At 44.5% G+C, this 14,144-nt stretch overlaps 1 protein-coding gene across 6 annotated transcripts in view; it reads left to right on the forward strand.

The window, feature by feature from the left end:
- The window catches only part of GRIPAP1 (GRIP1 associated protein 1), a 78,804-nt gene extending 71,778 nt beyond the window's left edge, over positions 1-7,026 (forward strand). For 5 of the 6 annotated variants that reach the window (XM_083356721.1, XM_083356723.1, XM_083356722.1 and 2 more), the window contains 2 exons: positions 1,331-1,485; positions 6,677-7,026. In XM_083356721.1, coding sequence (XP_083212847.1) covers positions 1,331-1,485; positions 6,677-6,769 — 248 coding nt within the window. In that variant the 3' untranslated portion in view covers positions 6,770-7,026. Of the gene's footprint in view, positions 1-1,330; positions 1,486-3,161; positions 3,488-6,676 lie in introns of all 6 variants that reach the window. The other variant, XR_014491766.1, reaches the window with a different exon arrangement.
- Positions 7,027-14,144: the final 7,118 nt, after the last annotated feature.

Below are 14,144 nucleotides of genomic sequence, written 5' to 3' on the forward strand. Positions count from 1 at the left end.
GCTGTGGAATTAAAAGATACTACCCATTTTATTTGCTTCTCATATTTCTGATCCTCCCCTTTTGGAATGTGGAAACTTATTCACAATAACAGTAAACTAAATGCAACCTTATAAGAGTCCTGTCAGTCTTGCGAGGTAGTCCAGACAAGAAACACAACTAGGAGTACAAGCTTTATCTCAGGGATGTCAAACTCAATTTCATTGAGGGCCGCATCAGCGTTGCGGTTGCCCTCAGTGGGCCGGGTGGGCGTGGCCTACTGGGTGGGCGTGGCTACAGTGCATATGGCCTACTGGGTGGGCATGGCCAGCTCTACATCGTTCACATCAAGGGTGCCTATGGGGGCCTGGGCAGGAGTGGGACAGATCTGGGGGTCTCTGGCAGAAGGAGGGTCTCTGGGCCAGGGCCAAGGCAGTGGGGGCCGTTCCCTCACTGTTTCCAGGATGGCTTCGCGGGCCACATGAAACCACTTCGCGGGCCGGATCCGGCCCCTGGGCCTTGTGTTTGACATGTCTATCTTTACTCTAAGGTTACATTAACAGAGTGTTGCAATTCTCAAAGTAGCCCCCCGCCCCCCAATTCCTCACTCTGACTCTCCTGAAAATTAGGAAGAGTTCCTTATGAACAGCTTTTGCTACCCCCTCCTCCTTCAGACTCAAATTTCATTTAACAGACCATTGTCAAGGTGGTGGATCTTCCTCCTGCCTTGCAAGGTCAATCCCACATACCATTGCAAGTCCAGAGGAATAACTATGAAACCATTTAGTTCAGAAGCTTGCAAAAAGAACCAACCACTTGTCGGTCAACTATCTTCCTATCTTCAAAGATCATTTAAAACAAACCTTTGCTTATGCACGTCTTAAGGTCACCAAGGAAAGAGCTCTGGTGGATAACTGGGAGTCTTCCCCTATTGGTATTCTCTAAGATGTGATGGACATTGATTCTTGGGTTCTCCATTATCCAACACATCTAAAAATCACCAAATTGGGAAAGGCTGCCCTATCCAGTGAGAGGATGTAAGTGGGCTAACTAGTTCCCAAAGGATTTTTAGGTTGGTTTCTCCTATGGATGACAAAACATGTTAAGTCATGATCTCCTTTATTCTGAGGAGTGTTCTTCGAAAAAGCCACTTCTCAAGAGAAAGACTGTTGTCACAGGGAATGTTACGTAATTATTCATAGGAAGGATAATCCAATACACAACCTATGTTTTTCCTCTTCAAATGGTGCAGCTCAGAGGCTCGGATTCCATTACAGCCATAATTACGCTTATACATCCATTTGTAACTTCTTTATCGCCGTCTTTTTCTCCTTGCCCTTTTCTCTTTGACAGATGTGTCTGGGGCTCACGGGCAAGTTGATCGAAGTAGCCTAAGTAGTGTCCTGCGAGATCTGGTGAAGCCAGGAGATGAGAACCTGCGTGAGATGAACAAGAAGCTACAGAACATGCTGGAGGAGCAGCTCACCAAAAACATGCACTTACAGAAGGTTTGTAGGTGGAGCCTGGAGAAAAAGCTTGTGTGTGTGTGTGTGTGTGTGTGTGTGTGTGTGTGTGTGTGTGTGTGTGTGTGAAATTGGGATTGGGCAGAGTCAGCCACTGAATGGCAAGGGGAAGAATGGAGGGCTTCTGCTGGCAAAAGGCATAGAGTGACAGGCAACCCTGAACATTCAGAGTACTGAAATGGAAATGGCCATTTATGCAGGATATCTATTTATCTGAAAGACGTACAACTGATTCTTATGAATGCTGATTGTGATACAAACAAGAAAAGAAAACTTCAGACAGTAAAACAAGCAACATCACTAAGAGCAAACTCCACCGTCCAATATAAGCAAGTGGTGAATCAAGATCATGCTGTAGCCACAACTACCCAACATTTTGAGTTTGCTAAGACTGAAATAAAATGCTAGGCTGCACTCTGCAAGGGAGGCATTTCCACAGCCAAGAAGGTCTTCTCTCAAGTCTCCATATAATGTTCTCTTGCCAAAGGGGAACTATTAGAGAAGAGCTCCCTAGGAACATGTTGCTCAAACCTTGGGAAGGATTTGGGGTAGGAACGCTAGAGCAAAAGGTGTATTTTCCCTCAAATGACAGTGTTCTACATTAAACACCACATGCAGCTTTTCTATGTCAAGGCAAAGTTGGACAAGTTCCTGGGCCATTCAGGGATGTGCTGGGGACTCCAAAAAGATTACGGGTGAGGGTAGGATAGAAACTAACCTTGGCTTTTATTTCATTTTAACCATACTTAAATGTAGGTCAAATTAAAAATATTTCTTCCGACTGCTCTCCAATCATATATTTAACCATTTTCTAATTCATTAAAATTGATCATTTGGGATAAACATTTGGAGGTCCTTGCGGACCAAACACCTACATCTTTCAGGCCTTTTATATCATGCTGAGGCCTTGGGCTGTGCACAGTCTTCCCCAAGATAGTGTTCTCTTGGGATTTGGGAAATTCAGCTTATGCAAACATTTGCTATTGCCCAGGCTGCAGGAATTGAAGAATATTGGGTGGCATAATTCATGCCTTTGAACAAGCTGGCATGGAATTCTGGGAATGCTAGTTTCAAGACATCTGGAAGTCACCATGGTGAGGAAGAAAAGGCTGCCCCAGGAGAAAGCTAAACGGCATTGTTAAGTAGCCAAAAATGCTGATGGGGGTGGGTGGGGTGGGTGGGGAGGTTATTTGGAACAATTACTTTGGAATAAAAGGTGTGAGCTAATCTTATTGCACTCCTGTGTCTTAAGGAAACATGTAGAGAGGGGTTGCCTTTTGTTGTGATCTGCATGGTACCATCAGGAGGAGACAACACCCTTGATAGCAAGGGTCATGCTGTAAATAGAAGTCTCTACTGCAGTGTCAGCTTACCTAGAGGAAGGCCCAATCCTTGACTGCTCAGTTTTATAAGTAACTGTCGTTTTGCCTTTCAACTAGATTATTCCAATCCTAAACTAGATGCCTGGTGCCAACATCCGTAATTGAAAAATATTCTGAAGTCACTCTCTATATAATCAATGGCATCCTTCCCTTAGAGCCATGATGATTGTATTAGTGTTATAATTTTGTGCGCGTGTGCCCTTGAATTAGTCTTGAAATACCCCATGCAGTTTTCTTGGTGACATTTTCAGAAATAGTTTGCCTTTGCTTTTTTCCTAGGGCTGAGGGAGAGAGAGTGACTTGCCGTAAGTCATCCAGGTGGCTTTGTGCTTAATGCAGGACTAGAACTCAAGGTTTCCAGGTTTCTAGCCTGTACCTTAATCATTACATCATACCGGCTTTCACTATGGCTATTACTGCAACTATTTTCTGTTCCTTCTGAGTAAAAGCAGTGCTCTGCACATTCAGAAGAACAGAACAGCCGAAACAAAAAATTGAAGTTGGCAACCTAAGTGGTGAGGAGCAACCCCCCTCGTAAACAAAATATAGAAGAGGCTGGGTAGAAAACAAGTTATCCGAAGGGGACCCAGCACACCAAATTCAAGGTACAGCTACTGTTGTGATTCAGTGTCAGCCTGTGCTCCCAGCAGCTGAGTCTGAGGAATCTGAGGAGGAGGAGATGGAGGGGTTTGGAGAGCCTTCAGTGTCGGAGGGAGGCTCTGATGCACTGCAGGACTCTCAGCCTGGCCCCTCCAATCGTGTTCCTCATGAGGCTCAGCTGTGTGAGGAGGAGGTGTCGGACTCAGAGGAGTCACAGCTGAATCTGTCCAGAGACGCTAGAAGCAGAAGGCAATCCAGCAGAGCAGAGCAGAGCAGAGAAAATCTATGAGGCAACTCAGTGAAAGGAGGAGAAGGCATTGAGAAGCTACACCTTGGGACAGATAATAAAAGGGGAAGGTGTGGGCGGTGCTGGTTGCTGAAGGCAACCGTTTGGAGACATTCAAAGAGAATCCTGGTGTGTTCTTGCTAATCTGTTTGACTCTTGTTTGTTAACTCTTGTTTGATATTTTGAATCATTTATTGAAGGAAATATTCTGTTGCCTTTTTGTTTGAACTGTAAATAAATTTGGGTTGGGTTTTTCCAGCCTATTGATTGTTTAAAGGAAGAAGGGGTTGTCCCTGACACACAAACAGGGCCGTTCATTGGCTGGAACAGAACAGCTACAGCTACAGCTACAGCTAAATCTAGAAATGCTGAAGGCAGCTACAGCAGCCTTCACCGAACGTAAATTCCCAAATGATGTTGGATGATAGCTCTTGTGATTCCTGCAACAATAGGAGTTCTGATCCAGCAGTATCTAGGAATCTATGGTTGGGAAGGCTGTGGGATGAAGACCAGCAACCAGAGAGGGAGAAGATGCTTGTTATGGGGCATAGGGCTTGTTGGACAAATCCTTAGTAGCCTGTAACTGTTGAAAAATGTGGCATTGGAGAGAGCTCTTATGGGAGGAACAGGCTGCTGTGGTAAGTGAATAAGAACAGAGAGACTCTCAGCTAGTTGGCTTCTGAGTTTGTGCGTTCTTGGTCCTGGGCGAGTGTGTACACAGCTGCTGTAGCTGCCTCTCCATTCATCTTTTCTCAGGCTGCAGATCAAGGTGACTGAGGAGGAAGAGAGGCAGCAAGAGCCCAGCTTTGGCACCAAAGGGAAGCTAAGGGAGTAGCAAATTTCCTTCTGCCTGAACACTGTGATGACCTTGAATGAAGAACTCTTATCTTCATACAATCTGCATTTTCTCCAGCCTTCTCTCTTGTGTCACAGATGGGTGGCCACCCACAATTCAGAGAGGAGATCTTGGGTGATGCAGTTGTTTTGGGGAAGAGTAGCTCAAGGGAGACATTTTTGGAGCTTGGAAGTATATCAGGGGGTGGGGCGGAGAAATCTGCATTCTGGCCATAGTGGTGATGGTGCAGCAGGAATGTTACTTCCTGGCTGTTTGTCACCTACACCCACCACTGAGCTAGGCCAGATTATAAGAGTGCTCACCATTCTGGGTTCCCCCACCACCACCACCACTGATACAAGTGGTCTAATGCTGGATTTTCAGATAGGTAGCTAAGAGTCTGGGTAAAAGAGCACTTTGAATATGCTTTGAGCTCCCCCCCCTCAAAAAAGAAAAGTGACAAGAAAAACCCCTTAATACATGATCCACATACACTATTTATATAGTTTATAAAACTTGCAGAGAATTTTTTCTTCAAAGGACTAGATAGATTTCTGCAAGGTAATTTTTTTTTAGAATATTCCTCTTAGCCTTGGCATCTCAAAGGATAACTCCATATTCAAAAGAGGTGCACTTCCAAATATCAGGGTCTAGGATCAGGTGGCAGGGAAAAATCAGTCGCTCCTTCTCTGTGTTTTAGAGAGCTTCCTTGCTTCTACTAACTAGTTAGAAAGAGATTGCTGGCTTAGATAGACTTCTATCTGATCTAGCAAGGTGAGTCTTCGGCGTTCCTGCTTTTATCACGAAAGCACATGCCGAGGTAAGAGAAAGATTTTGCAGCATATTGGGGTTTGGTGGTTCCCCCCCCCCTCTTCAGCATGAGCTTGATGTAAAATCTGATCTTTCCAATGTCCTAATGGAACAAGGGGACGAAAGAATGATGTCAGCGGAAAGAAGAGGCTATTTATAGCCGTGTCTGAATGGGGAGGGGTGGGGGTTGAGCAGCCTCAGAGGACAGGCTGCTTCAAGGTTGGGGCTTCAGTGGAGCAGTCAGCGTGGGGTAGAAAAGGGAAGCTGTCTTGGCACTGTCAGTTAGGCTCGAGAAACCGATCTGGGAGGAAGTCTTGGGCCATGCAGGGAAATACTGAGTAGGGCAGGGGTGTCAAACTCAATTTCATTGAGGGCCGCATCAGCATTGCGGTTGCCCTCAGGGGGCCGGGTGGGTATGGCCAGGGTGGGCGTGGCCTACTGGGTGGGCGTGGCTAGAGTGCGTATGGCCTGCTGGGTGGGCGTGGCGAGCTCTACATTGTTCGCATCAAGGGTGCCTATGGGGGCCTGGGCAGGAGTGGGACAGATCTGAGGGTCTCTGGCAGAAGGAGGGTCTCTGGTCCAGGGCCAAGGCAGTGGGGGCCATTCCCTCACTGTTTCCAGGATGGCTTCGCGGGCCGCATGGAAAGCACTTCACGGGCTGGATCCGGCCCCCGGGCCTTGTGTTTGACATGTCTGGAGTAGGGGGAAAGGTTAATGGTGCATGGCAGACGAAACACTATGGGCGGGCCCAGTGATGGCCTGTAGGGGTCATTGTGCATTTGGGAAAGAAGCTGCTGGCAAGTAGAATGGGTGGTAGAAGAAGATGCCAGCTAGGGCATGGAGGTGGGTCTAGCTCCTCTGGTGTACAACGCTTTGCAAGAAGGAATGTGATCTGAAGTGCATCTATTCCAGGCTTCTGAGCTAAAAGGAGAAGAAATGGGTCATTAAAGGAAGTTGCCTTTTTTTTTTTGCAGTCCAAACCAAGTTGGGTCCTTTCCTTCTCTTAATAAAGTGTATGTATTGCCATTGGTTCTTTATCTCTGTGTTGGTTTGGTTTTTTTTGCTTCCCAGGCGTCCTGTGAATTCAAGCCCAACGACGATCAATGAGCAGTTTTTAGTTGGGAGAATGGATTGTGTAGAATTGGGCGTGACTTGAAAAGGATGCCTGCATTTTGCTTGTCTCTCCTGCTTGGATACCACGCCTGTTCTTCCACAGGTCTCCTTTTTTGGCTCCCTCTCATCTGATGTCCCCTTTTCTTCCAGGATTTGGAGGTCCTTTCCCAGGAGATCGTCCGTCTTAGCAAAGAGTGTGTCCCGTCCCCTGATGCTGAACCTGGCTTGGATGATGCTGTCTGAGCTGAGTTCCACCTGTGATGCCGTCCTCCATGCTTGGCCCTTGGCTGCGCTGCTGGTGTGTGGGGTGGGGTGGGGTGGGGAAGAGTTATTGGAACTTTCTGCCTCCCCCTCTCTCTAGTCGGACCATGTCTTTTGACTGTATCGGAAGGGGCAGGAACTTAACCCAGCTACTCTTTCTCTCTTAGTGGCGCAGTTTCTCCCTTCATCACTGTTCTACTCAGGCCTTCCCCCAAACAGTTTGATTTCTTTTGAATCATGCACCCACTGATTATGCTGCCTGCCTCTTTGTGGACCTGCCTTTGCTGCCCCGTAGGAAGCCCTGGCAGCAGTAGCTTTGTCTGCAGGCGGCACATTTTTTAAAGTTGCATGGCCAATTGCAGCTTTATTTTTGAGGTTGCCCGCTTTGAAACTGCCTCCCTCCTTTCCAAGGCTGTCATTCCTGGTCCAGAGGAGTTGCCCCATAGAGGGAGGAGAAGGTGGTCTTCCTGCCATAATAAAGCTCCATCATCCATTCTCAACGTATAGCGGTCCAGGGAGTAAAGTTCAGTTTCCTTAAAAACCTCTCCCTCTGCATTCTCCTCCGCAAGCTGCTTTTGTGATTCTGTAGCTTCTTCTGAGTCACAGTCATACCACCTCCCTCATTCTGCATGTTTGGTCAGTTCTGAAACTCCCTGTTTCAAATATATATTTCCTCTGATTCCCTCCCTCTCCACAGCAGGATGGAGCCAAAGTGGTACAACCCAAAAGAACTTGTACAGGGTTGCAGCTGGGCCCTTTTTTTCCAGCAATAGAGGTGGAGCAAAGGCAACAAGTTTATTTAAAAACATCAATGACTTGTACGAGGCTGTAATTGTTGAGTAACTGATAATGCAAAGAATGGTGGGTTAGGGGGGGTTGTGTTTTTTTTCTTTTTTTGGAGTGGTTTTTACTCTAAATGAGTAGATCTGAATTGGTGGGTACTATGTTAGTAGACATAAACTGGAGAGGTCTCTTCCCCAGGCCAAGGTCGTATTCCATCTTCCCATCCTTTTTCTAAGTCCAGGGTAGGCAAAGGGTAACTCTGGGCCTAATTTCAAACCAGGCAGTTCAGACGTGATGCTGCTCTTTGTTGATGGCTTGCTGGATAGGAAGAAAAAGAGGTGCTCGGTGGGGAAGAGAGAGAAACAGAGCTTCCACCCATTTGGGGCTCTGACTTGATGTCAGCTTGGCCCTTGGCTTCCTTTATGACCCACCAAAGACTATGCCTAATGAAGACATGCTGATTTACCTCAGCGGGTAAAAGACTGCCCATCTCCTGCTTTGGGCCCTTGACCAGATTCAGCCACACAGTCTCTGCCACCTCCTGTTCATTGTAGCTCTTAGCTCTCCCTTCTCCCCTATTGCTTTGTGTGAAGCGAGGGGGCTGATGATGGTTGGAGCTCAGAAAGTGAATCTCTGCTTGCTGGTAGAGCATTTCAGAACATATTGGGATCCTGCTCGTTCTGCTGTTTGGCCAGTCCTTTGACATACTACTCAGTGCTAATCCAGCATTTTGGAGGGTGGGAGGAGAGCTTAGGAAATAACATTTGATCTTTCTTTTGGGGGGGGGAGGTTGGCAAAAAAGACTTCCCTGTGCACTTTCTCATCGTTGGGTGCTCCATACAAAGGAAGCTTTGATGGTACTAAGGGGGACATGAATTCCTTCCTCTGGCCACAGTAAATGACATGGATTCATTTTCACAGCATTTATGTAAGAAGAAACTTAGTTTCTGTCAGACCTCATTGCAACAAGCAAATCAATCCAAACATTCAAAGAACTGTTTTAGTCAGACTTCACCCCTTAAGTTCTTGGGCCTTTAATTGGCGGGGGTGGGGTGGGGTGGGGAAACAATCTGTGATCTTCCTGCTGTTGTTAACTACAGCTCCCAGCATCCCTCACTATTAGACATGCTGGCAGAGGCTGCTGAAAGTTTACCGGTGTTTGATAATGGGGAAGTTCTGAGTACTCAGCAATGTGCATGAATGAATCACACACAGTCACTCTGCTATAAGAAAATAGTTTATTTCATTTCAACATTTTTCAAATTCACGTTTTTTATATTTATTCAAATGCTGGGTGACAAGAGGCATAAGGTGTAAAGGAACATAGAACTGTTTCTTATCAGCAAGATCTTGAATCTGAAACCAAGGCCAGGGCTATGAATCAAGAGTCTCTGTCTGTATAGATGATTGTGCCAAAGCCCATCCTTACACTGTTAGTTTTAGAAAAACATTTTGCTTTCAACGAGCTGTCTCTTCAACTTACCGGATTACAAATGAAAGACTCAAGAAAGTAGCAATTTAGGGAGAAGGAAAGAGGTTGCACAAAGCTATATAACCTTAACTGAACATTTCGTTTTTTGAAATTGTAGCAGTTATTCTAAATGCTTTCCGACTAGATAGAATCTTTGCTCAAGCTGGACTGCTAAAACAAAAAGAGCCATTTTCTGAATGAAACAAAAATATATTCTCCTACCTGCCTATTTACTCAAAACCCCAGGGCAACTTGTTCTTAAAGTACAGGCAGTCCTCTGTTAACAACTATCCTGTTAAACAACTGTTTAAAGATACAGTGGTCCTAAAAAAGGAACTTTATGACATCGTTACGGCGCTTGAAAAGTAACTTTATGACTGGTCCTCAAACTTATGACAGAGTGACTTACAAGTGTTGCAGCATCCCCACAGACACATGATCACAATTTGGGTACTTTGCAACCGGTGTGCATTTATGATTGTTGCAGTACCCCCATTGCCACATGATAGCCATTTTGATGCATATGCATAAAATTATACATATATATATATATATATGTATATAATTTTAAACAGAATTATAAGCTAATACAAACTAAAACAGTGAAAGAGAAAAAAGACAAAAATTAAAAATGCAAAAAAGAAAAAGTAACAAAAATAGAAAAGAAAGCAAGAAAATATAAAAGAGTGGCTTCCACTCTTCTTTATAGCAGTATAAGCAGTGCTTTTTTTGTAAAAGAAAAAGGTGCCGGAACTCACACATGTCTACAATCCGCCTTGCCTACCCTACAAAGTTCCATCCCAAAAAAGGTGCCGGAACTCCGTTCTGAGCGTTCTATGAGGAAAAAAGCCCTGAGTATAAGTACAATTATAAATTGACCTCTCTCTTGAAAGTTAAATCACAACTCTCTTCTTTTATATCTAGTCATCAAACCATAAATTATAAGGTTTCTTTTTTACACAAAAAGTCCATTAAGGGGTTTCCATTCACCAATAAATGTAGATATTGTCTTTAATCAAACAATTCAGTTTGGCCATTTCAACAAATGATGTCATTTTCACCAACCATTCCTCTGTCATAAGTGTTGCATTTACATTTTTGTAGTGCAATAATCTTGCTGCATATCTAAAATGCAGCAGAGTCGTGTTCCATGACTTTTTCCTAACTGCTTATCCCTCAGTTCCAAGAGGAAAAGTTCTGATTTCAGTTGAATGCTAATCTTTGAAAACTTCTGAATTGCTGTATCTGAACATAACTTTTTAATAGCTTTTTTGTGTGTCTACCAAATGTGCTCATATTCACATTTCCAACATACAGTAAATTTGAAATACCTTTATACTTTCTGACAAAGTCAGTGGAGAAGCTAGTGGTGAAATCGCAAGTCATGTGATGTCTCACTTAACAACCACATCGTTAACAGAGTTGCCAATCCCATTTAGCACGGTCATTAAATTAAGCTGTATATTTCAGGCTCTTTTCAGCCATAAATTTTGGTTTTCAGATGATGAAGTTGAGAAGCCTGAATTTCTCTGAGCGTTTCCTTGTGTCTTTCCCCCATTGCTTACAACGCCCCCGAGCATCTAAATAAAACTGGGCCTTTGATCTGGGGGAACAACAACAATGAAATATTTATCCATGCATCAGGAACTCAGTGACATTCCAATGAGTGGGTGTTGCCAGCTGCGGTGATGATGCAAATTGTAGTCATCCGTCCTGGTTGCATGCTTTTTCCCCCTGCTAATGGCCCCCTCCCCATGTAACTATTGGGGTCTGATTAAAATACAGACACACGTATAAATAGTCTCTCCCTAACGTTCTCTGTTGTCATGCTCTTTTTTAAAAAATGGAGATTCTACAATACCAAAAAAAAAAACCAACAACTTGGGTTAAGGAGGCTATGCAGGTGAAGATGAAGCGATTCTCCACAATTCTCACACTGAATTCTGTGAGACAGAAAAGAGTTGCTGCTCACTTCTAGGAGAAACAAAATACAGTGTCCTTGGAGCAAAATTGCAAACGGGTAGAATACGACACTGATACGTCGCTTTGGCCTTAGAACTGTGTATTTGGTAACGGCATTGCTGGCTGCTTGGCAGAAGCATTTTTCTTTCTCCTGCTCACCCTTACATATTTTCAATCCTGAATTCACTGAGGGGTTTTCCACCAAGCACTCTGACATCCTACCCCTTTCCCCACTCTTGTCTGTAATAATGGGGATGATGATAACACCTACCCAGCAAGAAGGTTTGTAAGAATTTCAGTGGCAAATTCTTTGCGGAGTAGAAGAGTGGGAATGTGGCGAATGTTAAAATGTGCTACTTAACATCTTCTACAATCTTGACTCTTTTCCAAAAAGCCCAAGGAGTGAAGGAAGTAGCTGATGCATGCTGGAATATATAAGCCCTGCCATCCACAGAAATGAGAAGCACCATCAGCTCTTGTTCTCTCCGCTAATGAGTCCAAAACTGCAATGATGCCCTACTTCATCAGACACAGTTTTCACCCAGCTCTTACTCTGCACAGGAAATGAGGAAGACGACGGGAGAAAGGTGCAGGAATAAATGGATAAAAGGAGCCACAGGCTCGGCACAAGGGGGACTTAAAACTAGGGCAGATGCTTGGTTAAACACGAGTCTTAATTTACCCAAACTGATGCCCATTTCCATATAACCACACGTTTCAGCAGTCTGAGGTCTAGTGAGAAATTGTATACTGTATTTAAATCTCTTTTTTTTAAAGCGCAGTGGTAAACTAAAGTTAAAATAGCGACCGCCCACACCACCCACCTGTCATAGTGAGCATTAGTAAATACAGTATAATCCAATCTTTATATTTCAGTTGGGTAGTTACTTTTATAGCACACACCAATCAGGTTGAGCTCAAAGGAGGCTGCTGATTAGCACGTTCTCCTGCTCTCATCCACTACCAGTGCCTTTTATCAGGAGTCTGATCTGCAGTTTCGTTTAGTGCCATGAAAACCCTCACCTGATAATTTGGCCAGAGGAGACAGTAAATGTTGGTATTGGTATTCATCTCAATTACTTTGTTATTTTTCTCAGCCTTTCTGCATTTTTAACAATAGCAAAGCATTTAGACTTATATACCTTTCGGTCTCCACTTCCTCTCTAAGTGGTTTACAGAGTCAGCCTATTGCCCCCAACAATCTGGGTCCTCATTTTACCAACCTTGGAAGGATGGAAGGCTGAGTCAACCTTGAGCTAGTCAGGATTGAACTCCTGGCAATGGGCAGAATTAGCCTGTAATACTGCATTCTAAAAAGGGACGCAGTGGCTCAGTGGGTTAGGACGCTGAGCTTGTCGATCAGATGGTCGGCAGTTTGGCGGGTCAAATCCCGAGTGCCGCGTAGCAGAGTGAGCGCCTGTTACTCGTCCCAGCTTCTGCCAACCTAGCAGTTCGAAAGCACGTAAAAATGCAAGTAGAAAAATAGGGACCACTCCGGTGGGAAGGTAACAGCGTTCCGTGCGCCTTTGGCGTCCAGTCATGCCGGCCACATGACCACGGAGACGTCCTCGGACAAGCGCTGGCTCTTCGGCTTTGAAACGGAGATGAGCACCGGCCCCTAGAGTCGGAAACGACTAGCACGCATGTGCGGGGGAACCTTTACCTTTACTGCATTCTAACCACTGTGCCACCAGAACAGAAATTGGGTGTCTTCCTTCCACAGAGAAAATAATGCTCAATTTCTATGCATCGGGTTGCGGTACAACAGGTATAACCCTTAAGAAGCAACACTATGTATCAAATTCCTACCAGTCAGGGATCCAAGGATGAAAAAAAAGTACTAACTAGACAGAAACTAACATGAAGTTTTCCCTAACAGACCTGGCTTACTATTAGTGCATCTTTGAAAGGTTCTCTTCCATATATTGTAGTGGAAGGAAGGGAGATGTACCATGTGCGAATTTCTTTGAAAAAACTGACCTTTGAACTTGAGCTTTACAGACGATTTGTAGTCCTCAGAGCTGGGTAATTACAAAATTACTGACAAAGAAAAGATTGCATATTTATATTTTTACTCTTTATTGTTAGCTATGTTTTACTCAGTCCAGGTTTCTGGGTTCCCACAATACAGGACATCATAAACATGGGGCTGGATTTGTACAGTCCTCTAGACAAAAATGATACTGGCAAGTTTGTGATTTAGCATGTTGTGCAAACCGAACCATTTTTCTACTCCCAAGCCTGCTACGTCCCTGCGAAAGCAGTCACCAGGCCTCCCTTTCCTTGCTTGCAGATGGTCTCTGCCAAAACAATTGTCAGCCTGTCAAGTGAGGTAGGATGAGAAAACTGACTTGTGATACAGGAGAAAACCTCTGATCTGGGCCATGGAAAAATATTCACAAACTTGAACCTGGGGGCTGGAGCTGCCACAGGGATAAGGTGGGATGGTACATGAAATGAAATGAAGGGAGTGTATGTAAAAACATACTAGGCTGTGGCAACAATCTGGTGATGGAGCTGAGGGGAAAAAAATGGCTGGATCAGGGTCAACCAAAAACTTCCAGTGTAAATAACAATTAGGATCCAAATTTCTTGGCCATTCTCTGCTTGCTCCAGCACACTCCTTGGCAAGCGGGGTACTTAGCTTTGTGATATCCTGTTTGACACACAATATTTTGCTGGTTATACCAAAGTTTTCAGAGCAGCTTGCAGTGCTGATCTTAGCTGGTAACTGCAACACAGGCTTTATGCTGTGAAAAGCTTAGGCTGCATAGATCTATTTGCAGCACCACAATTGGCCAGCCTTCAGCTCTTGTTATTTCTTTCTGCTGGCAATTCTACCTAAAAATCATCATGGCTCACTTTTTTTTTTTTTTACTACAGGTGGCTTCCAAAATTGTTTTGCAGTTCCTGGAGCCACCTCTAACCAGGCATCAATGATTAACAACTGCCCCATTAAGGCAAAATGCACGCACACACACACACACACACACACACACACAAAGTGAGGTGCAGACCTTTTTTATTTTTTTTAATTTTAATTCCATTTATATCCCGCCCTTCTCCGAAGACTCAGGGCGGCTTACAAGCTTAGCTTGAAGTCCTAAATCTGCATGTAGCCTTGAAGTATGGATTGCAGAG

This window comes from Vipera ursinii (genome assembly GCF_947247035.1).
Source record: "Vipera ursinii genome assembly, chromosome: 2".
Classification (NCBI taxonomy): Eukaryota; Metazoa; Chordata; class Lepidosauria; order Squamata; family Viperidae; genus Vipera; species Vipera ursinii.